General features: G+C 47.3%; 8 protein-coding genes across 8 annotated transcripts; 4 read left to right on the top strand and 4 right to left on the bottom strand.

The window, feature by feature from the left end:
• Positions 1–247: 247 nt before the first annotated feature.
• L3040_004386 (uncharacterized protein) lies at positions 248–994 on the top strand (the record flags this gene model as incomplete). Its single annotated transcript, XM_066154812.1, has 3 exons — positions 248–323; positions 427–744; positions 807–994. 3 exons carry the CDS (start codon positions 248–250, stop codon positions 992–994), a joined length of 582 nt encoding a protein of 193 aa, XP_066011955.1.
• A 372-nt stretch (positions 995–1,366) lies between these two features.
• L3040_004385 (uncharacterized protein) lies at positions 1,367–2,233 on the bottom strand (the record flags this gene model as incomplete). The annotated part of the gene is made up of 2 exons (XM_007291446.2): positions 1,367–1,795; positions 1,850–2,233. 2 exons carry the CDS (start codon positions 2,231–2,233, stop codon positions 1,367–1,369), a joined length of 813 nt encoding a protein of 270 aa, XP_007291508.2.
• Positions 2,234–2,921: 688 nt separating this feature from the next.
• L3040_004384 (uncharacterized protein) lies at positions 2,922–5,631 on the top strand (the record flags this gene model as incomplete). Its single annotated transcript, XM_007291445.2, has 3 exons — positions 2,922–2,953; positions 3,038–3,124; positions 3,171–5,631. The coding sequence occupies 3 exons, from the start codon at positions 2,922–2,924 to the stop codon at positions 5,629–5,631; spliced, it is 2,580 nt and encodes an 859-aa protein (XP_007291507.2).
• A 375-nt stretch (positions 5,632–6,006) lies between these two features.
• Positions 6,007–7,354, bottom strand: L3040_004383 (uncharacterized protein; the record flags this gene model as incomplete). Its single annotated transcript, XM_007291444.2, has 3 exons — positions 6,007–6,049; positions 6,212–7,163; positions 7,303–7,354. 3 exons carry the CDS (start codon positions 7,352–7,354, stop codon positions 6,007–6,009), a joined length of 1,047 nt encoding a protein of 348 aa, XP_007291506.2.
• A 561-nt stretch (positions 7,355–7,915) lies between these two features.
• Positions 7,916–9,276, bottom strand: L3040_004382 (60S ribosomal protein uL2; the record flags this gene model as incomplete). The annotated part of the gene is made up of 8 exons (XM_007291443.2): positions 7,916–8,044; positions 8,098–8,192; positions 8,246–8,544; positions 8,592–8,663; positions 8,724–8,764; positions 8,863–8,921; positions 9,047–9,108; positions 9,269–9,276. The coding sequence occupies 8 exons, from the start codon at positions 9,274–9,276 to the stop codon at positions 7,916–7,918; spliced, it is 765 nt and encodes a 254-aa protein (XP_007291505.1).
• A 1,624-nt stretch (positions 9,277–10,900) lies between these two features.
• L3040_004381 (uncharacterized protein) lies at positions 10,901–13,132 on the top strand (the record flags this gene model as incomplete). Its single annotated transcript, XM_007291442.2, has 6 exons — positions 10,901–11,026; positions 11,183–11,269; positions 11,365–11,534; positions 11,604–11,733; positions 11,785–12,156; positions 12,209–13,132. 6 exons carry the CDS (start codon positions 10,901–10,903, stop codon positions 13,130–13,132), a joined length of 1,809 nt encoding a protein of 602 aa, XP_007291504.2.
• Positions 13,133–18,443: 5,311 nt separating this feature from the next.
• Positions 18,444–19,162, bottom strand: L3040_004380 (uncharacterized protein; the record flags this gene model as incomplete). Its single annotated transcript, XM_007290953.1, has 3 exons — positions 18,444–18,473; positions 18,537–18,737; positions 18,806–19,162. The coding sequence occupies 3 exons, from the start codon at positions 19,160–19,162 to the stop codon at positions 18,444–18,446; spliced, it is 588 nt and encodes a 195-aa protein (XP_007291015.1).
• Positions 19,163–22,548: 3,386 nt separating this feature from the next.
• On the top strand, positions 22,549–24,561 carry L3040_004379 (uncharacterized protein; the record flags this gene model as incomplete). The annotated part of the gene is made up of 3 exons (XM_066154789.1): positions 22,549–22,557; positions 22,608–22,785; positions 22,838–24,561. The coding sequence occupies 3 exons, from the start codon at positions 22,549–22,551 to the stop codon at positions 24,559–24,561; spliced, it is 1,911 nt and encodes a 636-aa protein (XP_066011954.1).
• Positions 24,562–25,795: the final 1,234 nt, after the last annotated feature.

Genomic DNA, 25,795 nt, shown 5'->3' with positions numbered 1-25,795 from the left:
TCGTTGATGCTGAGAAGAGGGAAAGAGACTCGCAACGGGACTTGATGTCAAGGTCTCTCTGTAGTGACTCGAGGAGATTTCCAGAATATGTTTGTTGAGCGCGACGAAGCCGAGGTCGGTGTGGACACCGCCTTTGTCATGAAACAGCAACTACCCCTCCATGACCATCCTCCCTCATCACCGCGAAGCCTCCATTTCTTTCCCATCTCAGTCCACCACGCTTCCATAATCCAGACCCCCGCGAACGATGGAGCAGCGCAGACCCCCGGAATATATTATCGAGGTGTTCGCAGACCCGTCGTCCGTCAAAGACGTTGTCCGGGGTAAATTAGCATTTCCCCTTTCACTTCGCTCGCTTTACTTCTGCGCGGGATGGGTCGACGGAAGGGAGGGAGGGTTTTCCAGGCTGACACTCGCAACCCGTAGGTATTCTCCACACGATCTTTTTTCATAGATTCTTTCCTTCTTTGAGGCCGACAACGAGGGATATTCTGGACCTGACCCTGCCGTTCGTGGAGGATGTTGAGCTGGAGACGTTGATCGACCAGAGGACTGCGACGCTGGTGCGGCAGCTGGACACGAGTTCCGATATGGGGGTGAGGAGCACCGGCGTGAGGGGCTTGATGGCAGTGCAGTTTTTCGAGAAGAAGAGGAGGAAGGCTTGGTTTACGAAAGGGGAGGAGGAGGTTTGCTGGGAACAGTGGACGCTGGATGTTACACTTGCTACCCCGAGGACCGAAAGTGGTATGTACTGACTGCTGTAAATTTCCGATAATATCGAAAATGCTAATAGTAGGAATCTGAAGAGCGCGCGAAGGTCAGGAAAGCAATGGAAGCCATGCTTCTCAAAGCTGCCATGAAGATCGTGACAACGGTGAACAGAGAGAAAGACCACATTCCACCAATTACGACCAGCGAGTCAAACCCGTTCCCGTACCAGATTGTGATTAATCCTAGGGATAATGGGTGGGGAGCCCGTATGGGTATTTTCTAGCGTACATATCTAAGGACATCGTTAATGGCTGGAGTTGAGGAGTATTGAGGTTAGAAGGCTTGTGCAGACAGATACCCAAATAAAAGGCTTCGTTCGACAAGCACTTGCTCTTGCAGTATGGTAAGTCTGTATCGTGCCCGTGATAACCCAGACCAATGTGAACAACCCACCTGGACGTCGAATCATCGGATAATCGTGGTGAAAGCCAGGGCTTCCCTTCGAAGTCATGTAAGATTTCAAACCTCGGTGAACTTTCTCTTTGCCCTAGTCTCCACAGCGAAATTACAGATACAACTGTTGCATACGCTGAAAATGTGACAGGTTTACCCATCACCTCGTGAGTCGTTCCATTAATCGTAAATCATGAATTCCTCAACTCCTACTGAATCCACCTCGCCCTCGTCCTCGACCACGGCCGAATCTGACACTCGGAGGCACAAACTTCAGAGCGGACATGGCACCCGACAAGCAATCCATATCTGTGTTCTCCTTGGAACTGGGAGGACTGAGAGGCATCTCGGATGTCTCTTTTCTCTCGGGCCCACTTCCGTCGGTCTCCTCGGTGCTTCGCAGAGTAGAGCTTCGGCGTCTGTTTCTTTCTTCGATTTCCATGAGATGTTGGGCTGTTGAGCTTCGTCTGCGGTTCTTCCCCGACCGCAGCATGGAACTCCTACGATCGATCCCATCGTTCACTACGTAGAAGTCATAGTCTTTGGGAAACATGTGCTTGTCCACCAGATGCATGCGTCTCTTCTGTGGAGTTGAGCATTTGCGGTCGCAGTCTTCAACAAAGCAAGAGTACTAGAGGCAATTAGAAATTGCAGGGAATTTTGTATAAAATTGGGTGGTACAGACAGTCTTCTCGCCTCGCTCTCTCAACAAACTGGTCATGGCATCGTGGTTTTCCTCGATGTGGAGAGTCAGAAAGTGCTCTGTAGGGAAATTCTTCCTGCACTCGAGGCATCGATTGGTATGCGTTTGAGCATAATGAACATCGTATTCATCATAAGAAGCAAAAGTCAAAACTCCGCGATGTGGTGGGAGAGAACATCGCATTTCTATAGGAGCTTCACCGCTAATTTCAAGGTCGAGGTGGACGAATTTTGAAGTCGAGCAAGGGATCTGGATCGTGCTAGGATGAACGACTAATCGAGCAGTAGCTGGAGTTTCTCCTACAGACTCGGACTCCAGCTCGGGAGAGGAGGACGGCTCAAAGTCTTCTCGTGAGCGCTTGGCCATGTTTGTTTGTAGTTGCAGTAGAATGAACGTGGGGTAAATACTTTGGGTCCGTCTGATCTGTGCCTTGTTCTCCTCTCGCAACTGGTACCTTACTATGCAATTATTCGAGGTGTCGGTCAGAAGTAAGATATAAGTAGAATCCAGGAGAAGCATCAACGTGGAAATGTCGAGTGCGTAGAGTAAGAAATGGTAATCGGCCTCGGCCTCGGCCTCAGCCTCAGCCTCAGCCTCGTACTGCCAAGCCATGGCGATCTCACCGCCTTGCCAATAAAGCTTCCGCGCCAGGGAAAGTATTTAGTAAATAATTACAACGGTCACGTGTATTCTGCCACTTCCCCGAGCGCCTGATATTGAGGAAGCATCAAGCATTCATTCACCTTTCCACAACGACCGGCCTTTGTTACCTAGGTCTCGTCTTGCTGCCTCGTTCATTCATTCATCCATTCATCCATTCATCCATTCAAACACTGGCCCTGCCGCTAGCTGCCATTCTATTTTGATCTGAACTAGCCATTAGCGCGCAGAGCAGTACAAAAAGCCGTTCACCTTCCGCCCGAACCTCTACCTATGGATTGCGACCTCCCTCCTCGATTTGCGGACCATCACGCGCAAATCTAACCTCAAGAAAGATCGTGGGCCCTAGCATACCTGCGATCACAATCACAGACCCAAACCACACAAACCAACCATGGATTCCTCTCCAGCGGCGCAAAGCTGGGCGTCAGTGTTCCCCCTCTCCCCCCCCCCCACAGAGAGCATCTACCGGTAGTATGTGGTGACGAGGCTAACACATAGTTTATATAGGCTCGTCCAACAGTTAGAGGCACAAATCAAGGGTTTGATGAAGGATCGAGATCCCACTTACAAGGAGATCGACAATGGCATGGTCGAGTAAGTACAGTTCCCTCCCTCGACCCTCCTCTGTTGACCGGCCAAGGCTGCGCACTGCCTGCGAGGCTGTCCAATTCGCAGACTTCAGTTTCGCTACATCTGTTGAAGTAGAACAACGCCTCTGGAGTGTACACACCATGATCAACAACCGGTACCGAAAAGTTATGGAGCATTCCAAGAAAGCGAATAAAACCCACGTTGAACGTCGAGCCACCGCGAAGCACTATGCCGATTTTATCAAGACTAGCCAGTATTTCTACAAGGGCTACATTCAACGACTGGCCTCACATTTCGATGGACTGGAAAACCTGTACAGAATCGCGAGCCGCTTATCTCTCAGCACCTTAACGGCCGACCAACGAGTCAAAGTTTCTCCGGACATTAGGCCACTCATTGAGCTCTCTTGCCACGCAACCCTTCTGCATCTTGGTGACCTATCCCGGTGGAGAAATAGCTTCAGAACCAAGGATCGGAGCTGGGAGCCAGCAATGGGCTACTACGCCTTGGCAAACGACCTCCGTCCCACCGATGGCGCAGCCCACAGTCAGATGTCCGTGATCGCCTTGTCCGAACAAAATCATCTTGATGCGATCTACCATCTGTACCGTGCGCTCACAACTGAAAATCCTCATGCTCTGGCGAAGGGTAATCTTGAGACCGAGTTCAAGAAGATCATTTCTGCTTGGGAGAAGAAAGTTCCGCAGCAGAATAACGATAAGCTGAGAATGCTCTGCTGGTGGTATGTGTTGCTCCAGGCAAAGTTTTACCAGGGAGTGGAATTTGCTGCGACCCAAAAGGAGTTGGAGAGAGAGATTCTGTCACGCTTAGCCCTACTGCTCAAGGGGCAGTCTTTTGGGGCAACTCTGGAGAAATTGGTGATCGTCAACATTGCCGCTCAACATTTTGCTTATGCCAGATTCCAACAAGCAACCGAGACGTCTCAAGAGGTCCCACTCAACTCTTACAACTTTTGCATTCGGTTCAATGTTCGTTTCTTCACTGTCCTTCTGCAAACTCTACTCCCCGAACTCGAAGACGAGCCAACAGGCGAAGATATTCCCAACGGACCTAGTGGATTTCGGTCGGAGCGCGAAAACGACAAGATCACCGCTATTGCTCGGAGAGTTCTTCCTGCCATCCGCCAGTATAGCACGTGGGTCATGGCCAACAACAAGTGGCTCATGGCTCTGTCTGCGCCAGTAGTAGCCAGTAACGCCATTGCTATTCAAATCAACGAGATGTGGAAGGCTTTTGCTAATGTTTCTACGAGACTTGGCGAACGCTTCTCTGGGAATCAGGCATCGGTTGGGTACCTCCTAGAAGAAGACGAGTCTACGGTTGGTTTTGAACCTCTCCGAAGCTTCAAATTTCCACAAGGATGTGATGTTTTCAAGAATATTGCCGGCGAGTCCAAGCCACGGAACTCCGACCAAGGTATTAACAGACACCACCCAAGTGTCGAGATGCAGTCTAGGATCCAGGATATCCTGTGTATCAGCCTCACTTTCCACATGCAACCTCAATTTCCAATTACTCTGAGCCAAAGCAACGGTAGGAACGTCTTTCACTTTGTTGAGGGGGTGGCCAGCCCGCCGAATACCGCTGAGTCCTCCGTATTCCCAACCCCAACCCCAACCCAAACCAGCAAAAGCGCCTTCTCGCCACGAGAATTAGATGGTTCGCACCACAGCGGTGTCCGAGACGCTGTAAGCACATACGATGCCCATCACAGCATGGAAAACGATATGCTTCGAATGGTTGACGGGCTCGTTGACTCATCAGCAAGCGGCACAGTCCACGCAAACGACGAAACCTCCTATGGTATGGGTAGCCGCACTGCTAACGAGATCTTCGCGCTTACTGGATCCAACGGCTATGACTGGCAAGTTCGTTCATCGCCCAAGATGTTGCCAAGCATGCCCGGCTTCCAAGACAGTGCTTTCGCTCCTCAGCCGAACGAGTTAAAGCTAACCAGTCCCATGAGATATTCCTACTCTCCAGCCCCTTTAGCTACAAGAGAACAGCAACTAGAAGCTGCAGCCGCTTTAGAGGTTGCCACTGGGTATTCAAGTTGTCGAACCACGTCTTGGGGCCGTCAATCGTCACTTGTAGGTTCCACAGGGGCTTACAAGTCAGTATCCAGGCAGTTGGACGAAGGTCTTGATGAAAGAATAGCCAACACTACATGGGCACGACAAAGACCCCGACCAGCCTCTGGCTCGGTGGCTCAATCTGTCAATCAGCTACTCCAGGAATCCCTCAACCAGCAGTACATGTCGTCTGGATTCTCCGATTCGAGCAGTATCTATGTAAATACTCCGCCTCCAGTTCGGAACGGTGTCATGGGTGTGAGAAATGGCATGTTTGGGATGGTGAACGCCGACTCCACCATTTACGCTGGTGCCAGTGCCTTTGACCGAGATACGATGCTTCAAAGTTCTATCTGGACCGGCAGTCAGCAATTTGGTGGATACAGCCAAACCCCCCCAGGCGGTCAAGGCGGTTGAGCAGATGCGGATCGACAATTACTGTACCAACGCGAAGTGCGCTTCACGTACCTACTGCCTGTGTCAGACTCGGTCTTACCCAAAAGATCCTAAACTGACAGGATGGGCTTTGAGGCATCACCGTCAGACATCGGCAATACTGCGATATACCGAGCCAGTCACTACCACAAGGAGACTTTGTGTTGAAGGACCTTCAACTCATTTGAATGCAATGCCAGCTATCTATGCTATGATCGTGGAGGATCACCATGGGTTATCTCATCATATAAGGGCGCTAAATCACCAGATTTTAGACGCTCCTGTTGTTGAAACCTTTTTCTCCTTTGAACGCCGTCTAAAATCTCAAGGTGAGAATCGAAAAGAAAATTGGGTCGTCTATTGGCTGGATGGCTTATACGCCTGCTTGGGAAATGGGAATCTGCACATTTGTTTGTCAGCATCTTGGGGATTGAGGATGTTGTTGGTGGGATATCGAGATGAGGTTGAGGGGTGTAGCTAGCCTCTTCGAAATAGATTTTTCCTGGAACTGGTGTGTGCAATATGTGATGCCGCAAATTGAGACAAAGGGAATGTAACTTACGAAGGACCCAACTCCTGGATACTCAACTTAGCCAGCCATTGACCCTGATCAACACATTGAGCTAAGCTCTCCCCAGCAACCAAACCAGCAGTGAAGCCAGCAGCGAAAGCATCTCCAGCACCAGTAGTGTCATTAATCAGCTTGCTATCGATGGCGTGAACAGGGAACTCCTGGACATCCTTGCCGCCAACAGAAACAAGAGTAGGCTCAGTACCCTGGGTAATGATAGCCACTCTCTCCCGCTTCTCATTCTTCTTTGGCAAGGCAGCTAAAGCCTTCGCGATTACTTTGATATCCTTGGTCTCAAGGCCATGGCTCTCAGCATAAGATAACGCCTCGGTCTCGTTACCAATCACGTAGTCCCAGTAAGGCGCCGTAGCATCAAGGGGGTCTTTGAAGAACTGGGGAATGAACGGAGCAGACAGCGAGAACACAAAAGCCTTGTCATTCGCAGCGGCTTCCTCAGCTAACGCCATGATCGCAGGCGGGCACACCGTCAAGTGGTACCCACCGACAAAGTAGGTGGTAGCGCCCTCGACCAGCTTCCACACCTCGGGGCTCTTCAAGTGCTCGAGGTCATAGTGATTTGCGGCCGCAAGATCTGTGACCATGGATCTGTTGTGGTCGGTGATAACAACTCCACACCGGCCAGTCGGCTGGGTCTTATCGACACGGTACTCGACGCGGAGACCGGCGGCCTTGACTGCGTCGTGCAGGATGGCGGCGTACTTGTCGTCGCCGACGCCGCCGAGGAAGACGACGCTGTTAGGCGGCAGCATGTACTGAGCTCCGCGGGCAGTATTCTGGGCGCCGCCTCCCGCGATGAGTTTGGCGGAGTAGTTGTTCAGGAGGTCGTCATAGATGCTGAGGTGCTTCTCTTCGGCGAGGATGGCATCATTGGGTTTGAGGTTGTATTTCTCGAGCAGGGCTGCGTTACCGACTGCTTGGATGTCTGAAGGTGAAAATAGAGGTCAGTTTCTGCTTATGAGATGGCAATATTGAGGAATTTGCATGGGACTTGGAGTGGATTTCGGTTTCCAGGTGAGGGGTATCAACAGAGAACTTTTCTGCAATTAAAAAAAATGCCTTACCAAGCAGAGGGTTCTCCAAGCAGAGAAGAGCGTATTCTCTGATGGGAGCCATGTCTACGCTTATTTTCTGTGAAGTTTTTTGGAGGTTGTTAGATGTTCTTGAAGGACTGAGAAGGAAGGTTGTTGAAGAATTGAAGGGGAATGTATGTCGGGGAGCTCAAGGGATGGTGGGGTCGATGAGCTTTGGCGGGGTTTCCGAATCGTGGGACAGCATTACTTACAATGCTTGGCTTTTAGCGAACTCATATAGCATACCTATGAAGTACAATCAATGTATTTGCGTTCGAATGTGGACTGGGGTTATTGTAGGGATAACTTGGGGCATTCGAATCGCCTCCGCTGGCTCAAAAGGTTCTTTTTTCTCATTAAGCATGATCTACTCCCAGCTTCCATCCACTCCCAACTTCGTCTGAGGTATGAGTAAGAGTCGAGAAGTATCGATGGGATATGGACAGAAATCAACCTAGTCTCACGCGGACTCACTAAGTCATAGACCACATTTCAGATATTTTTTGTAAGTTTTTTATTCATCCACGCATATGCTCCTCCCGAAGGTACATATAATGCGAAGCCAGCATATCCGAAGCAAAAAAAAATACCCATCACAAGCACCTCAGTCCTTGACCTTTTGAGTACCGCGCAACAGACCAGTTCTCCGAGCAGCAATGAGACCAGCCTTTTGACCCTGCACAGCGTATCGGGAGATTGTCGAGGCCTTACCGATATGTTGATGGTTACCACCCTAATAAAGGTTAGCAAAATATCTGTATTTGATCTCGACTTGGAAGTACGTACTCCGTGAGGATGGTCCACGGGGTTCATGGCAACACCACGAGTCTTGGGCCAGGAGTTGCGCTTGACAGCGAACTTGTGCTTCGCACGCGAGGCCTCTGCGAAATCTGTCAGAAATTCCTCTTGCATAAAACGTTTTGTCAGAACGTACTCATCAATGGCTTGTCTGTGCGTCCACCACCTGCAACGATACCGATCATACCACGGGCTTGGCTGCTAATAACCTTCTTGGCGCCAGATGGGAGCTTGACACGGGTCTTGCCTTCATCAGGGTTGTGGCCGATGACGGTGACATAGTTGCCAGATGTACGTCCAAGGACACCACGATCGCCGACCTTGCTCTCAACGTTCGAGATAACGGTTCCTTCGGGGATGCTAGAGAGTGGGAGGACGTTTCCGACAGTCAAGGCAGCGTTCTTTCCAGCATAGATGAATTGACCAGTGTACATTCTGCCAACTATTAACATGTATTGACGAAATTTTTCGAGGACCCGTACCCCTCGTTGGCAATGAAGGTCTCGGTGTGAAGCTTAAACCGGTAAGAATCGCGGAAGACAACTCGGGCGAGACTTGAGAACAGTCAGTATAGATTCAACCTTCATATGTTTGGCTTTTGTGAGCAAACTCACGGAGCTCCTCGACCCGGGTCGTGAATAATCTCCTTGATCACCTGCGTTTATGGGTTAGCTGAGCGTGTCCGGTGGTGGTGATGGAGTTTATTCGGAGGTCGGGTTGAAAGTTGAGCAGGAACCCCAGAGGAAGACGTACACCTCGGACATATCCCTTGCGCTCGGCGAAATCGAGGTTACGGAACTGAGCAGGAGCCTCTAGAGCATATAATTAGTAGTGTTTCCATTAAAACATGGTGTGCTGGTGGAGGTCTTCGGGCGTTTGCGCCGCAATGAATTTCTTTCCCTTCCGCCCAAGTCAACACTGATGGAGTTCCACGTACTGTTCAATCTCGTATTGGCCGTGAAGATAGACCCTCGTCCTTTTCTCTGGTTTCGGATAACGCTGCAAACGTTGTCAGTATATCCTCATCGAATTCCGGTCCACCAAAGCTCTTCAAACAGCTGCCCAGAATGTCCCTGCGAGCAACCTGACACGGTCGGTATGCTCTTCGTTTTCGTAGAGTCGCAGATCTTAGAGAAATAATTGAAAAGTTACCACCTACCGACCCATCGTTGCCGTTGTCGTCGTCAATGAGGTTGAGTTTCGTGGATTGAAGCCTTCCAAAGTCGGGAATATGCAAATGGGAGTGTGCGGGTGTAAACGAGGTTTTCTCCACGTGATCACACTAGCGGCCGAGCATAATCAACGACGACGACACAACGCTCAAGACCATACCATGATGCAAATGCCATATTCTTATCAGATTCCATTCAAGATAGGCTCACGAACAAAATATTCCCTCGGACTCATCGCAGATTTATATTTACGATCGTAACTAATCCTTTGCGGGCTGAGCCCTGCTTCAAGAACCATCTACCGTCTGGTCGCCCTGCTGGAGCACGACACTACATTTCAACGAATTCCTCGCAAGTATTAAAATCTCTTGTTCCCCTGTGATTCCAAATCCTTTCCCTGCGTCACCTGTAGCTTCTCGAGTTTTGTGTACGTTCAGAGAGGCCATCCTCCTCAATATTGCTTCTTTGGAAAGAACACTTTATCTTCTTTGAACATGATTTGTTGCGATCGTCGCCGAATGCCTCACAACTTTGCGACGGCAAGGTGGCATGCATGCGGTATTGACCTTTCTTGGGTGTTCAAACCTGCAAGTGTTCGGTAGGCTTCGGTCTCAAAATTACTCAATCGTGTTTACGATCACCTAAGTCACAATCTTCCGTTTTCGTTGTCGTTGTCGTTTTCCATTCGGGAAAATTGTACATGTTGCATGTCGCCAAGTTGTTATTGGCCATGAATGTAGTCTAGGGGACTATCCTCTGGATGCTAACGTCATCTCGAGAGGCAACCCTTCAAGAGTCCTGTTATTATTGCGGCCGTGACAGATGATGGGCAACTTTCCGAACCGTTTCTTGTACATATTGCCATTTCAACACCGTGCTTCTTATTGAACCGTAGATTGGCTCATTAGTCTTCGCTTTTGGGTTTTGCCATTCTTCTAACTTATTCAGGATAGTTCTTCGGCTAGTAGTACAGCTGTGGTCGACTACCTATGATACGGATGTGCAGAGGCCTCTCAAACAACTACGAATGGCTTTGCATGATAGGAATGCGAGGAATTCGACGCCGAGTCCTTTAAACGATGCCAAAATCTGCTGGGGAACCTATGCGCTGGCAGGGCGCCTTTAGCCAACTGGGAAAAGCACAAAAGCTTCTATGCTCTCGCTTTCTTTCACCACTACCTGAGCCCAGTAGCGGCGTAAAGCAAATGCCTGATCTCGGTGATTTGTTATATTCTAAACTGGAGGTTGAATTGGGGCTGGGATAGGGCGTTAGTGTTGCTGCGGGAGGACGGAAGCTACAATGTTGCCCTGGGTACGTTGTATGAATACATCGCAGATCAATATTGGAATAATGTACACTAAAAGGGATGATATCCGGTTACAACTACCTATGCTCTTGACATATCGATGTGATGTCGAGTCACACCAATATCCGAAGGAATAGGTGCTCTAATTCACTCTGATTTAGTCGTCTTTATTAGGCCATCATGTTACCAAAGAGATGCGTGACATAGAAATGCTTAGCCTGATCGTTGCCGCCTTTTATCGGCAAAGTCTCTCTGACTTCATTCCTCCAAAAGCGACAACCCCAAAATTCGACACCCACCAAAACGTCGAAAATGAGCTCCGACGACTCTTCAGACCTGTCCGATGTTCCTTCAGACGTGGAGAAAGAGCTACAATTGAAGAAAAAGGATGGTATCCTGAAATTCTTCTCTAAAGCTCCCCGCCCTGCACCATCCAAGGTAAATTGACACTATCCAGCCCCTCGAAACGAATTGATCCATCGGACTGGTTCGATTCGAATCGCAGACCTATTTTGGATACCCACGATAGCTCCGGAGCACATTGAAGTGTCCCTGAAGTTGTGGACAAGAATGCTGATGAGTCCATTGCCTTAGGTCGTCGAACCCGACTCGCCGCCCCGACAGCAGCGCGCGCCTTCACCTCCTCATGAGTTCGTGCTCGCAGATAATCCTGATATTGCAGTACGTGTATCTGCCCATCTTCGCGTTCTCGCAGGCTTTACACGTTTAAAACGCGTGGCTCTGTGCCGGAATTGTTGCTAACGCGCACATGGCAGTTTATATGCATGTTCCGCTCGCGGTTTACCGAAGCCTTCCCAAAATCCCTCGTCAACTTCGGTCCCCAAGAGCTCGAGCGCGATATTGTAGATACTGTTCCTGGAGAGGGTGTTGAGCATTTTCTTTGCGCGCTCCTTGGTCTCTTGCTAAATAGAAAGCAAGATGTTAAGTAGGTAGCCTTGCTCGGAGTGGGTGGCAGACACAAAGCTTCAGACACTGACTTCAATTTCCAAACCAGGTCTGGACATTATAATCGCGCGCTTGAGGAGGCTATTCAAACACACAAATCACAATGGGCCAAGGACTGGGAGAGCAAGAACCCGTTATCTGGAGGGACTACATTTGCTTCCATGGCACCCACCGAGCGAGTAAGGAAGTCTGCTGAAGATGGATCATCATTTGCTAACCGCTATGCGTAGCTCACCCTTCTACGAACTCTAATTCTATGGTCTCTTGCCTCTTCCGACACCGTTAAGAGTACAATCCAAGCCTCCTACAAGCAGAATCGCCATGAGGACGATCTCAACCAACCGCTTTCCGTACAACCTTGGGGCTCCGATAGCTATAAGCGCAGATATTTCTTGATTGAGGGTCTTGATGATACACATTTCAGAGTTTACCGTGAGAGCGACTACACTGACATCAAGAGAACTTGGTGGAGTGTTGCTGGTGATATCGATCAGTTAAAGACTTTAGCAGAAAAGCTCGCCAACGAGGATGGTGGTCAGAAGGCTAGGCTTTTGAGCTCAAAGATGATGGCTGCTATCCCTAGATTCGAGGCTACTGAAGAGGTATGCGTCTCCATCAAGACTTCTGAGTCTACAATATTGATACGGACAATAGAAGCGCAAGCGTCGTGAATATCGCCAGACTCGCAAACAGCAATTCAAGCGACCAGAGCCGAACTACTCTATGTACGAAGGCCGAACTAGAGGGAAGAGGATGAAGTATACCTACTCGGACGAGGAGGACGAGGTCTGCTCGGACTCTACTGCTGCCCGCAAATCTACTCGCAACACCGGAACCCACACTCCAGCGGAACCCAGTGGCCCTACCATCACTCAAAGCGGGCGCCAAGTCAAGTCACGCCTTGGTGGTGCTTACGGTGAGAGTATGTTGAGCGGAATGAGTACTGGTTGTGCCGTTGGCTTTGATGGAGCGACTGACGAGCCAAGCTACGCAGAGAGCAACGGAGGCCGACCACCTCGAAGAGCTGCCGCTACTAATGGACAGGCTTCGAATCGCAAATCAGGTCGTCAAATTTCGGGCTACAACAGCGTGGATGAGATGACTTCTGAGGAGGAGGGTGACGCTAGCGAGCAAGACTATGGCGATGACGAGGAAGAAGACGTGCCTTCGGAAAGCGATGTTGACGATCAAGATGACCTCTCTGATCAAGATGAAAACGAGGATCTGCATGAAGAGCCGAAGAAGTTGATTGTCAAGCTGTCCATTAAGACCCCAACACCGGAGCGAAAGAGAACTGTCAAGCTAAAAATCTCACCCCGAAAAGAAAATGATGCTACTAAAGCCCTCTTTCCAGCCACGACAAATAGCACTTCTGGCCTGTTATCGTCATCGGAAGGTCCTCATGCTGCATCTGCTGTGGCTACCAAGGAGAATCTTCAGCCAGCTTCTTCCTCTACGAACGACCCGGTAGCCATGAATGGCCACGAGGATCCCCAAAAGTTGACCGCCCTCCCGCCGAAGGCGCCACAATCTCCTCTTGCTTTCCGTGGTAGCCCCGAGAAACCAACTGTGTACTAACATTTCACCGTGGTGTCTTGTGATAGACGCAAGTGCATGATCTCAAATCTGATTTCTGTCCTTGAAGCGGGTGGGCGGCACTCTGGATGTAAAATGACTGGTAGGGTGGCGTTTGGGCGTGAGGGTCATCTTCTGTGTGGAACGCTGGTCTCTGGATGAGAGAACAGCTATGCTGATTGGCGGAAAAGGTTGCAAAAGTAACTTAGAAAATGTCTTATAGACTCTTGCTTAGTCAGTGCGGCTTCTCCGTATCAATGGCCTTCTGCAACTTCCTGTCCATCGAGAGAAGAGTGAAGGCGACGTCATGTATTTGGTGATGCGCCCGCAATGCTGTATACTGTTTGTCCTGAATATGTGTCGTTCTCTCTCTCTCTCTCTTTGTGTGTGTGTGTAATATGCAACCTAGTATCAAAGCAAGGCTTTAAATAGAATGCTCGAAGGACAGCTGGCTGCAACGCGTTGAAGGGGGTTATTCTATGGATTAAATGCTCGAGGAACAGCTGGCTGCATCGCGCCGGAAAAGGCTATTATTATGAATTGAGTGCTAGAGAGACAGTTGCTTGCACCGCCTTTAAAAAGGCTAATCGTCGACTCGCTTAGGTGGGCCTCCTTACATCCTTTGAGACTGAAAAGATATACCTTAAAGGGGAATGCAGGAGCTTTTAGACGGTCAGCTGATCGTTTGATAACCATCTCTGTTAAGGACGATTTTAATAGGTTAGAATGGCTGGTGGATCACCCTAGGCCGATACTTAAGATTGAATAGAATTTGAAAACAAACGATTTGAATTATTTAGATCATGGCCAAAATAGAACTATTGTATTCGATTTAAATCGTCTATTTAAATGCTCGTCTTTTCGTATAAAAACCGTCTTAAGACCGTTTTCGAGCGTTTTAAGACCGTCCTATAGCCGTCCAAAGGCCGTCCTTGAACTGAAAACCGTCCCGAAGAACTTGAATTAATAGTGGGCCTTGACGTCGCAACTTTTGGGGCCCTTCCCTAAAGTGGGCGAAAAAATTATGTCCCGCTTCAACGCCAAAAACCGCGGGGAACGTAGACACTTATATTGCTTATAACATTGCTCACAATATTGCAATAATATATATATATATATATATAAATATTTAATAATGTTATTCATTCTTAATTAAGCTACGAAAATTTATTTCACTGCGTGTCCTTTGAATTGAGTCAAGAGATGCTATAGATCGAATCGACGGCAAATCTTTTTATTTTTTTATTTATCTTCTTTAAGCTCTTTCTTAAGCTCTTTCTATCTAATAAGTATTATTTTTATAAAAGAAAACGAAGATAAGTATTTATTTTCTTGTAATCTTCGTCGTCGTTATTTATTTGAATGCAAGCTAATAGATTTTATTTAGTTCGAAAGCCTTTTTTTTTGCAAATATTTAAAAGTCGATTGAGTACGAAGCGTCCGCGAACTTAGCAAGATCTTTTTCTCGAACTTTTTTTAACGATTAAAAAAATGAATTATTTTTGATTAATAATTAATACTGATTTTAAATAGTTTAATAACCGTCTTTCATAAAAGACGGTCAGAAGACCGCTCAAATGACCCCTTACTTGCCTTTAAGGTACTGTTAACTGCTTCCATCGCACTTAAACTAGCTAATATTATCCAGAAATAAAATGCTATAAACTTTAATATAACTACGAACATTACACAGCGATATCCGGAAAACTTACCCGGGAGCTTATAGAAAGCCGTAGTTTTTAGCTTGCGGCAGGGCTGAATCGCTTACACATCTATTTTAACATAATTTTCAAGTGCATTTCTGATGGAAAATTGATTTACAGGTAAATGTCAGCGCGCACTGACTATTAGCGCTAATGTTATGTAAAGGCCTCGGAAGGCACTTGCACTGCAAAAGGCCACCACAGGATAATAGTCAGTGCACTGACTCTGTAACCTGCGGGCTCTCGGTCATACCTTAGTCAAGGCAAGCAAGCATCCCAGGTCAAGCAAGTGTCTCATTTCAATTATTTCAACTTGTATTGGAAATAACTTAGCAACGAATCATGCTATAATATTAAAAACTAAATTCATAGATCGGCGTAATCGAGATCTCTAAAAGTCTAACCAAGTATGAAATCTTTTTATTAACAATTTGATAATTAATAAAGTAAATAATACTTGATTATCAATTGAATTGATTGGAAATCAAATATTTTACATTGAAAATTTTATATTTTTCAATATCAATCGTATATTATACTGAATTTTAATATAAAAGTCTAATATTTAGAAAACTCTTAATCAAGCGGACTCGTGTCATTTGTTTTTATTATTATAGCTTTTATAATTATTATTTTATTTAAGTTATAAATTTAATCGAGAAGTTGATGTTCTTGAATTTTCGCTAAATTGTCCGAGCTTTTTTCGCTTTTACAATTGTAATTTCAGAAGACGAGATTGCAATGTCAAAAATAGTTAGGTAAGCGTAAATTTGACTTTATACTTGGCAGTAGTATATGTCCCGAAATAATGTACAAACGCTGTCTGAGCCCAATTCTAGAGGTTTCCGTTGACCAGGCTTTTGTGCAATGGGTACCACCAATGATATAACGATAACAATTCAAACAGCATTGCTAAGTATCTAGGTAGTATGCACAGACTAGAATTGTACATTATTTACCCATAGTACGAAGTATTTAAGCTGATCTTCGATATAATAATACGTAAAAAGGCAAATATATTATTAGCCGCAGGATTAGTTATAAGCGACGAAGAAATCCTAAAGATGGTTGCTAATATTAGTAAAACGAATATGGTATAGGATGGAATCAATCAAAGAGATATATTCCTCTTACTGCACTTACTTATCTTAAGTTCAATTCATTGTCCTTTTCCTTTGGAAGACTCAAAACTACTTCGGATATTTACAAATACGATGCCATTATCGGCGTCCAATTGCGCAATCTTGCTAGCCTTAAATCTTCTCTTTAATAGAGCTCAAGGAATAGAAAGAGAAATCATCGGCTATCGATCAGTTGGCGATGTAAGTTTTGCTTGATTTAATCGTCGGTTACCGACGATTCTGTAGCATTTATATTAATTACGCGAATTATAGGAAGAAGCCAACTTGATTAATTCTTCTCATAAGCCGTATAGAGACAGAAAATACGATGAGAACGGTGAATACCTTCGTCAAATAGGAAGTGGCTTTTATATGAGTAAGTCGATTTATGCTTATAGATCGTCACTTATTTATTACGCGAAGCTGATACTTAGAAAGCAAATGAGCCTGCTTTCTGGAAATATTCGTATAATCATTGTGTTATCAAAGCGGATAGTGATAAGATTGAAAATGCGGATAAAATATACATCCCAAAAGATTATCACAAATTGACTTCAACTGGTAGGATTGAAGAAAATTACTTATGGAATGGAGACGAAAAACTTCTCTCGGAATTTATCGAAAAGATGATCTTAGACCCCGAGAAGACGCTACGATTTTCATGGATCATACATCACGGTCCTCATTTGCAAATGGTTATTCCAACTGATGTATTGAATAACGATGATCTAGATTTATGGGCTGAATGCTTTGAATCAGAGAAGGAGCTATTGGAATATTCGAGCAAAATTATCGATTGGGACAGTTGGAATATTATTGGAGATCCTGGATTACCGAGCAACTAATAGAATCCGGCTGATGGAAATGCCAAGCTTGTAAGTCTAGCAGCTAGCCTTTGCGACTGTTCATCGTCAGAATAATATCACCAGGACTGAGATCATGGCGTAGTGAGGTAGGTAGGTCTTTTTTCAGAGCCCTTTCCAAAAAGCCGAGAATTCCGAGGTCGAACATCCTCAAACATGCTTCCATGCAGCGCGATATCTTCGATCCTGACCCAGGCACTGCTTGACGGGAATTCGGGACCTCTTCCGCTCTAGAACCTCAGCGTATAAGATTGGTAGGTTTGGGCTTTTATTCCTTTCCTCCGGTCTGGAAAATTTTTATTAAGCCTGGCGGCTTATAAGCTGACATTGCCAGACAGGTTTCGGATTCATCTCGTCGTGTATCACTCAACTTCGCTTAAACACAACAACTCGCGAGTTGTTCTCCCCCCTCCCCCATAAAAAATTGGAAATGGAAAAAAAGAACAGCCAAAACAAATTCCAAAAAGTTCGGCCCGGTGTCGATATGCCTACATCTTTTGTCGAGTTCGAATTCCGCCGTCAATCGTCGTATGTGGTTCGGTGCATCTAAACCACTCGGCCCCAAATCGTTACAAGTTGTTGATCCCCCCGCCAGATTGACCTGACAAGTACACCATTGTACCTGCGCCACTGGTTGAAATACGTCCGCGATATCTTGTTATATGAAGGAGCTCAGAATTTTTCCCCCTCGCCTCCAGCCCGCGGTTAAGGAGCCATACCACCGTAAGAACTCCAGAACCACGACTACTGGTCATTGAGGGATTCGTGCAGTACAAAATTGAATTTATACATATAAATATACAAGAAGACGAGAACAGAAGACGGATTCACCGATTCCGGAAATAGTGAGCTTAGTATAATTATCTTAAGTAGCTCGGATGTATACACCTACGAAGAATGGCAGCCTGGTCGCGCCTTGAGACTGACGTGCAAAATAAATTCTGGTATTGAGCCTATTTCATTGCTGCTGAATGCAGAGAATCTATACAGACGGTCAGGACTCGCATCACCGTGGTCATGAGCTTAGCTTTAGGCCTTATTGCAAGATATATATATGTGTGTGTGTGTATTTTGGATAAGTTTGACTTCGGGCAAGATAGATAGATGTAGCCGTTATGGACCACAGAAGATAAGGTGAGCCATTCACTGGATCTCCACTTGCCAAAAATGTGATATTTGGGTGATTTTCTGATGTTCAACTTGAGCCACAGCTTGCCAAACCGGGGCAGCTAGAGGAGGATGGAAGTGTACCGAAAGGTGGAACGGAGGTGTAGTGTTAGCGAGAGAGCTGGGTATTTTGTCGAGATGTGAAGGTGATATCGAGAAATAATGGGACTTCTCACGAGTGGATGATGGGTCAATAGCGGCATATTGCCGCTATTTCGGTGTCTCCTGGGAATTTTGAGATAGGAGATCGACCAAGAGGCCTGGATTTGTATCCAGTGATGCGAATTTCCTTCAACGTCACATTCTGTTCATAATCCCAGTACGGTCGGGAGGGAGCCTTGGAAATGGAATATCTCTAGATGAGTAGGGTACTTATACAACAAGCCCAAACGCCTTTTGATAATGCGTATCAACCGTTCCGTCCAAACGCCAAACTTCAATTTCTCTTGCATAAGTCATCTCAATCGCTCGAGCTCTGATTCTGATAATACTGCGTATGAACGCATCAGCAAAAGGCCCATGCATCAGCGCCCGAATGGCGTCTCCAACTTACGTCTCCCATGTCCGCAGCCAGCTTCGCATTGCCCCCAAATTCCCTCATCCTTGCCGGGAACTTCCAGTTATTTGTTCTGTACCACCAGCGACGGAATTTTGACCCTACAGAGCTACCACTGAGTTGCGCAGTGCGGTTCCAGTATCGCCACCCTTGGAGAGCAAGAGACCAGACCATGCCTTGGACAAGCGGGAGAACAAGCTATCGAGACATGCATCAGCTTGAGGTTCATCCACTGGAGCACCTTTCTGTGGAGCTTGATGTCGTACCTGATCTCTGAAAGTGATGAATGCCACACTCCAGTTACTCTCCGCATTCCTAATGCTAGACAAATAGCTCTGCTCGAACCTCAAATCAGGTAACGGGGGAAAGCTTTGCCGCCGAGGCAATGGTTTCAGCACACTGTATGGAATATCCTCTTCTCCATCTGCTTCAACTTCGGAGCCATCGACGCCGTCGGAGTCGTAGGCGTATCCGTCGAGAGAGGGGTCGGGGTGCTCAAGAGTGACGGGGAGCTTTTGTGAGACAGCTGTTGACGGATTGAGGTCGTGAGAGGGCGATGGGGCGCGGTTTATGGACGCAGTTTGGATGGTAGATGCTATTTCCATGGGAAGTGAAGACGACATCTTGCTGTGGGCTTGTTGTGCTGTAGCTTGTTGTGAGCGTGAAAGCCGAGAGCTTGGACGAGGTTGAGCTTGAGCGCACTCCGTCAGCGAGAGTAAGCCGAGGAACCGCCGATCCGACTTGAATTGTTTGCTGTCGGTACACCAACACGGAGCAATTAACCGTGGAGCAATCAACGATGCAACCATTCCGGCTCTTATGCTGCAGTGAGGACCTGCTGGAGCCTGTCACCATTCATGACTACGTGTATCGGACCATGATCTAGATGCAGACCAGATCCTGTAGTTTCTGGTCATGCAGGCTTCGAAAGGATCAAAAGGGGGACTGGTCGTTGACATTCCAGAGAGCCTCTCCTAGGTGCATATGGAGGAGTTCTGATAAGGACTGCTTCAAGTCGATTTTCTCTTTCGTACGACGATCCCAAATCCCAACCTCTATAAGGTATTGCTCATATCATTACCAGCTTCAAGGCCAACCCCTTATCTAGCGAATTTCTCGACCGTGGAGTATTATGCCTGTTCAATGAGAAAACGCATCTCTGGTCACTCCTTATCTTTCACCGAGCGCCAGACAACTTTCCTTCTAAAGGTCAGATGGAGAGAGCATAGGACAGCCCGTGACTCGAGACACAAATTGAGCCTCGGGTGTGACTGTAGTTCCATTAAATTTGCAGAAACGCATGACGCCCTTACGAAATCCCCGATCCCATTCTACTTATGTCTCGGTCGGCATTGTTCCGGTGCTGCTGGATGGGTTGGCTACTCAAGCTATCATCTCCTGCTGTGAGCGCTTGGCACTTGCGTGAGAGACATGCAAGCTGCAATATAGACCTGTTGAATGGTTGGAGTGAAGGCCGCTCATTCTGGTACATCACGGACTTACGCATGCTTATTATGCCGTTCTGCTGAGCACAACCTGTTCTCATCACAGCTTATGTGGATGATGCTGTCCTCGCGACAAAGCGCTTCCAGGAAGGTCCGATGTACCCCTCTGTTCAGATCTTTCCGCTAATCTCCCGTAGGCTAGAGACGGCGACCTTAGATTATAGTTTGGGTCTTGCATTACATTTTGTGTCATGCTCAGCGGCATTTTCGCTCATTCGGTGGATCGAATTCTGGTAGGAGAATAGATTGACGGTGCGACGTCCCTCTGGAGCTCCGGAAAAGAGTGTGGTCGATTTGTCCGCCTGCTTACCCTTTCATTACTACCAAGCCAGTATATTTCTCTGGATCAAGAGTGTATGAAAGGTAAATGCTGTTGCAACATGTTGATCATTGTACTGCGTCGCTAATCCTGAATTTTCAGAACCTTTCCGTCCACATTCAACTACAGAGCCCTGAATCAACAACGCTTCACAAACTGATTTCTATCACCAGCCTTCTATAATAAATAGACCCCTTCTACTTACTTCCACTCCATCCACTCTCAACTTTACCCCGCCAATCTGCAGCATAGGAATGTATTCCACATGGGATCTCACAGCTCGAAAAGCTCTCGTGGGACCCACGGCTGTAAGTAGTAAAGATCGCATGCTTCAGACTGAGATTCACGGCCCATGTTTGCTTGGTACTTGGATCACTGACGTCTGTGCAAACTCGTACGGGTGCTTTTGCATTCAATGTGACACCCGCAGATCCACTGGCAAGAACTCTGTACCCTGAAGAAGTGACGGAGCTGAAAGAAAGCTTTGGATATTAGCTGCTACCCTACACTCAGCTTTTGGGCCGATGAACATTAAATCTAAAGTAGGTGTAAGAAGATATATATATGTATATATATATTATATTGTTCATAGTGCATTTCGAAAATCGCTATATGTTAGTAGGTATCGTCCTCGAACGTATTTACATTTGCCGTTTTAAATCGAAATTGCTTTCACTCTTGATAATCGAAAATCCTTTTATTCGCATGCTCTTGAGACGAATTCTATCCGATATTATATCCATTTCACTAATATTAGCAACCGTTTTCAGACTTTGTATTCGTGCGGCCAGCATATCTATCCCCATGTCGAAAATCGTCTCAGATACTTATGGAGTCAAAGTTACGAAATTTACGCAGAAATTTCGGTTACCTTGAATTTAATATCAAAAACAGGCCGACCTGCCGTGAGACGGTCGTTTTTGGATCCCTGAACTTTGAAGCTGCAGGTCGACGACTTGAAGAATCAAAAGGAGGCCCACCTAAGCGAGCCGACGATTATATGCATGCATGCATGCATGCTTGCATGAAACAAGATAATCGACCTCGCCTCCTGCTCCGTACCGAATGCTTCAACGGGCGTTACTCTACCTATACTTCAACCGTTCTTTATCCACGTTTGCTACAGTACAGGGCAACGACTCGAGCCTCATGGAGATTTACGCTTCTTCGTGTTGCTCATGTGCATGTGCAGTAGAAGACTGCCGTGATTGCATTTACATGCCGTAAGGATCTTCGAGAGAATCTTATCGCTCAGCACCCTCATCTCGGGCGTCAATCCGATGGCGCTCTTGCATATCATCCAGGCGTGTTCCGAGTGTCCTCTGCTATGAAAGCTTCCGCTTGGTCTGGTTGGCAATTCCGGTAATTGCTAGAAGTACAGTATAGCTATGGCCAGGTTTCTTTTCTTTAAAGCGCATGGCTTTGTATGACCAGAGGACAGCACTAACTAATGCAGTCAGTCGATCAGGAGCACAGGAAACACCGGTGCTCCCGCACTTTTCGTAAGGCTCTTGTCTCGGACTCTGATCTCTCGACGTTCCCGGTTCGATAGATGAATGATAGACGGGTAAGCTACAGTGCACCTCCATGCGGATATCTGCAATATCCTCACTCACCAATTGGCTCTCCGCCCCTTGCTCCTACTGACGCAGAGGAGCTCGACTCTTGACTGGCACATGCCATCCAGATGCAGATGTCACACTTAATGCGGCACTGCCATGCGTCGCGGCGGTTCCTAATATATCAAAATGTCCTCAGTTCATCAGTTCATCCCAACACATCGATACCCTCCAATTCTCTTGGCCTTCAGTCACTACTCCTCCCCACCTCTGACTTATTTCTCCCGATGCTATCGCCTCGTTTACGTGTTGACATTAAGCGGAGTACTGCCAACGCAAACTTATCCGGTTTTACGGCGCAAACAAACTCAACGGTTTGGAAGACACCGTCAACACTGGGAGACCCATCTCTGTGAGAAACGAGAAAGGCGTGTTTAGGCCTTGGAATTTAAAGAATATTGGAGCATTTGCTGGCAGTTCTTGGAGAATTAAAGGGGGGGTGAAGATGGTGTGACGACTTACGACTTAACCATATAACGACCTGACCGATCTGGTGCCTTCTCAGATCGCATTGATTCTTGTTTCCTCTATAATCTATACAATTTCCAACTGCCTATTCGAGCATCATGGGTTGGGTTTGTTTAAGTCAAGATATATATTTGAGGTCAATGCTAATGCCTTTCAGGTTGAAAAGACGAATATGGCCGTGGCCAGGGGTCCTGTGGGACGGCACTTCAGAGTAGAGTTCTCCGGGCATCCCCATGAGAGGAAAGGGTCGAGATTCATTACAGAGATCAGGGCGGGTCTTGCTACCTTTTTTGCAATGGCATACATCATCTCCGTCAACGCTTCCATAGTTGCTGGCAAGTCGTCGCCGCCTCCTCTTACCCTACACTGGTGCTGACTCCATAATAGCAAGTGGAGGAACTTGTGTTTGCATGCCCAGCGAGGACTATCCTACTGATAACCACTGTAACAATATCGACAACCCATCGACCCCTGCTTACAATAGTTGTAAACAAGAGATTAATCGGGACATGGTAACGGCTACAGCAGCAATTTCGTGCTTGACCAGCTTCTGTATGGGATTCTTCGCAAACATGCCTATCGCTCTGGCCCCTGGAATGGGACTGAATGCCTATTTCACCTACCAAGTTGTTGGTCCCAATGGATCGGGCGTCATCCCTTATCGATTAGCTCTGACTGCTGTTTTTGTGGAAGGCCTCATCTTTGTCCTTCTGTCGGTATTCGGACTCAGACAATGGCTGGCCCGGACGATTCCACGAAGTTTGAAGATTGCGAGTGGTGCTGGGATCGGGCTATACATCGCTCTCATCGGCTTGACCTACGGTTCTGGGATCGGCGCTATTACCGGTGGAGCCAGTACCAGTGAGCCTATATCTCTGGCTGGATGTGTCCCCGAACTCCTGGATAGCGAGACCGGAGATTGTACAGGCCATAAGATGCGCAACCCTACATTGTGGGTTGGTATCTTCTGCGGGGGAATCTTCACCGCATTCTTGATGATGTACAGGGTAAAAGGAGCTATCATCGCTGGTATCCTGCTCGTGTCCATCATCTCATGGCCTCGCGGTACCCCGGTCACATTCTTCCCAGATACCCCAAATGGCGATTCTTCTTTTGAGTTCTTCAAGAAGGTTGTTACGTTCCACCCTATCAAACATGTTTTAGTCGCCCAAGACTGGAACATTGGTGGACCACACACAGGCCAGTTCTTCATCGCTCTCGCTACCTTTCTATATGTCGATGTCTTGGACTGTACCGGAACACTCTACTCTATGGCACGGTTCTGCGGGGCCATGGACGAAGATACTCAGGACTTCGAAGGCAGTGCCGTCGCTTACCTCATCGACGCCATTGGTATTAGCATAGGATCTCTTCTCGGATGTCCTCCAGTGACAGCCTTCATCGAATCTGGAGCCGGTATATCAGAAGGTGGCACAACAGGTATCACCGCCTGTACGACCGGCCTATGCTTTTTTGTATCCCTATTCTTCGCTCCTATATTCGCCAGTATTCCACCTTGGGCAACAGGATGTACGCTTATACTTGTCGGCGCAATGATGGCCCGCGCCTGTACTGATATCAACTGGCGCTATATCGGTGACTCTATCCCGGCGTTTTTAACAATAGCGCTGATGCCTTTCACATATTCCATCGCCTACGGTCTCATTGTTGGCATAGTCACCTACACAATTTTGAACACAGGCGCTTGGCTCATTGCGCAGGCCTCATGCGGCCGTATCATCCCCCACGATCACGAACACAAGGACTACTGGACTTACAAAGTACGTGGTGGACTCCTACCAGGATGGATGAGGCGAGTGGCGAGGGGGAAGAAGGATTTTTGGCGTGATTGGGATTTCGACACTGAGGAGTTGACGGGCGCAGACTCATATGTGATGGCTAGGAAAGTAGATAGAGACAGTGGCGGAAGTGCGATGACGGTGCAAGTTGGACCATCGGATCAGCCGGTGCCGGTATCGGTGGCTGGCATTATCACAGGGCTTACAGGGGATCTGAGTTGGGAGCAGCCGAGAACTGGGTATTCAATGCCAATGGCGGTAGGGAGTAATGCTGATTTGAGGGCCCAGGCCGGATCACCTTTGAGAAGGTGACGCGTGAATAACGGAACTGGCTCGAGATAGAATAGAGGGCGTTTGTACCAGTATAATACGCACAGCCGTGATATCTGGCAGGATATAAAGAATAGTAAATACCAAAAACGGCAGGGTTATGTCTATACGATTCAAGAACCGTTGGGCTTCATTATTTCCCATGACCACTCCTGGCAGAGTTGTGATCATTTGAAGTCCGATTGCAGATCCACATTGTCCCTCCAGTCTCCGAAAGCCGTAGATATACAAACGATAATAGAGCCGTCATCCATCTCATTCCTTCAAGATATCGACAGCGTGGTAGGGAATTCTGCATTTGAGGCCGTCATACCTTGGCAATTTGGCAAAATTGTAGGCGTCAGAGCTCGCTGTCACGCCCACAAGGTGTGCCTCAATCATTCGCCTAGCCGTCAGTCGAAAAAGGAACAAGTGGGCTTGTTCGTTGTTACCGTGGAGCACCGAAGAGTTTTCTCTGCCGATTCGGCTCAAGCTCGACAGCTGAAAAAAAAAAGGTGGGGGTAGAGAGGGTGACAAACCGGTTTGAAAGAGATAGTCTTCATAGCTCTACGCGAATTATTTGGGATAAGCGAGTGACCTGTAAGATCGAGATAGAAAAAAACAAGGGAGATTAGAGCGCGGTATATCGTATGTATGAATGAAATGGAGCCGGGTCAGAATCAGTACAGGAACGTGTATAGCAGAGACGTGGCAAAGTGAGTGAGCAAATATTTGTTGAAAAAAAAAAAAAAAAAAAAAGGGGTGTCCAACAGGGACAGGTGTAAGGTACTTCGTCATAAATTGAAGATAGAACCTTATAACTTCGAAGCCAAGATATCAAGGCCAATCAATCATTCTTGCAAAATTCCCTGAAAATGTATTACCCTAATGCCCCCGATGCCCGGCCGCCTGATATGGGGACCGGGCTGGGACCAGGATGAAGTAGCGTTAACAAACATCACTCAGTATTTTCATGCTCGAAAGGCCGCAAAGGGAAGGACGAGGATGGGAAAATAAAGGAGACGCAAGGCTGACTGGAATACTGTATATACAAGGCGCCTTGAGTCAGACAGTGAACGCTTTCACTCTCACTCTGCGGTTTTGGCCCCTCTTTCAGTAGACATTCCTCTTCTAATCTAGTGCCGATTCATAGTATGGCTAGATGTTTTCTTTGATCGGGAATACTTGAAGCGAGGAAGGACGTCGTGTCGTCGAGATGAAGGTTTTCGTCTCCTGG

This window comes from Drepanopeziza brunnea, assembly GCF_022702325.1.
Source record: "Drepanopeziza brunnea f. sp. 'multigermtubi' strain 214-2 chromosome Unknown ctg6, whole genome shotgun sequence".
In the NCBI taxonomy this organism is placed as follows: Eukaryota; Fungi; Ascomycota; class Leotiomycetes; order Helotiales; family Drepanopezizaceae; genus Drepanopeziza; species Drepanopeziza brunnea.
Note: the sequence above shows the minus strand (reverse complement) of the source record. Positions and strands in the feature narration are given on the sequence as shown.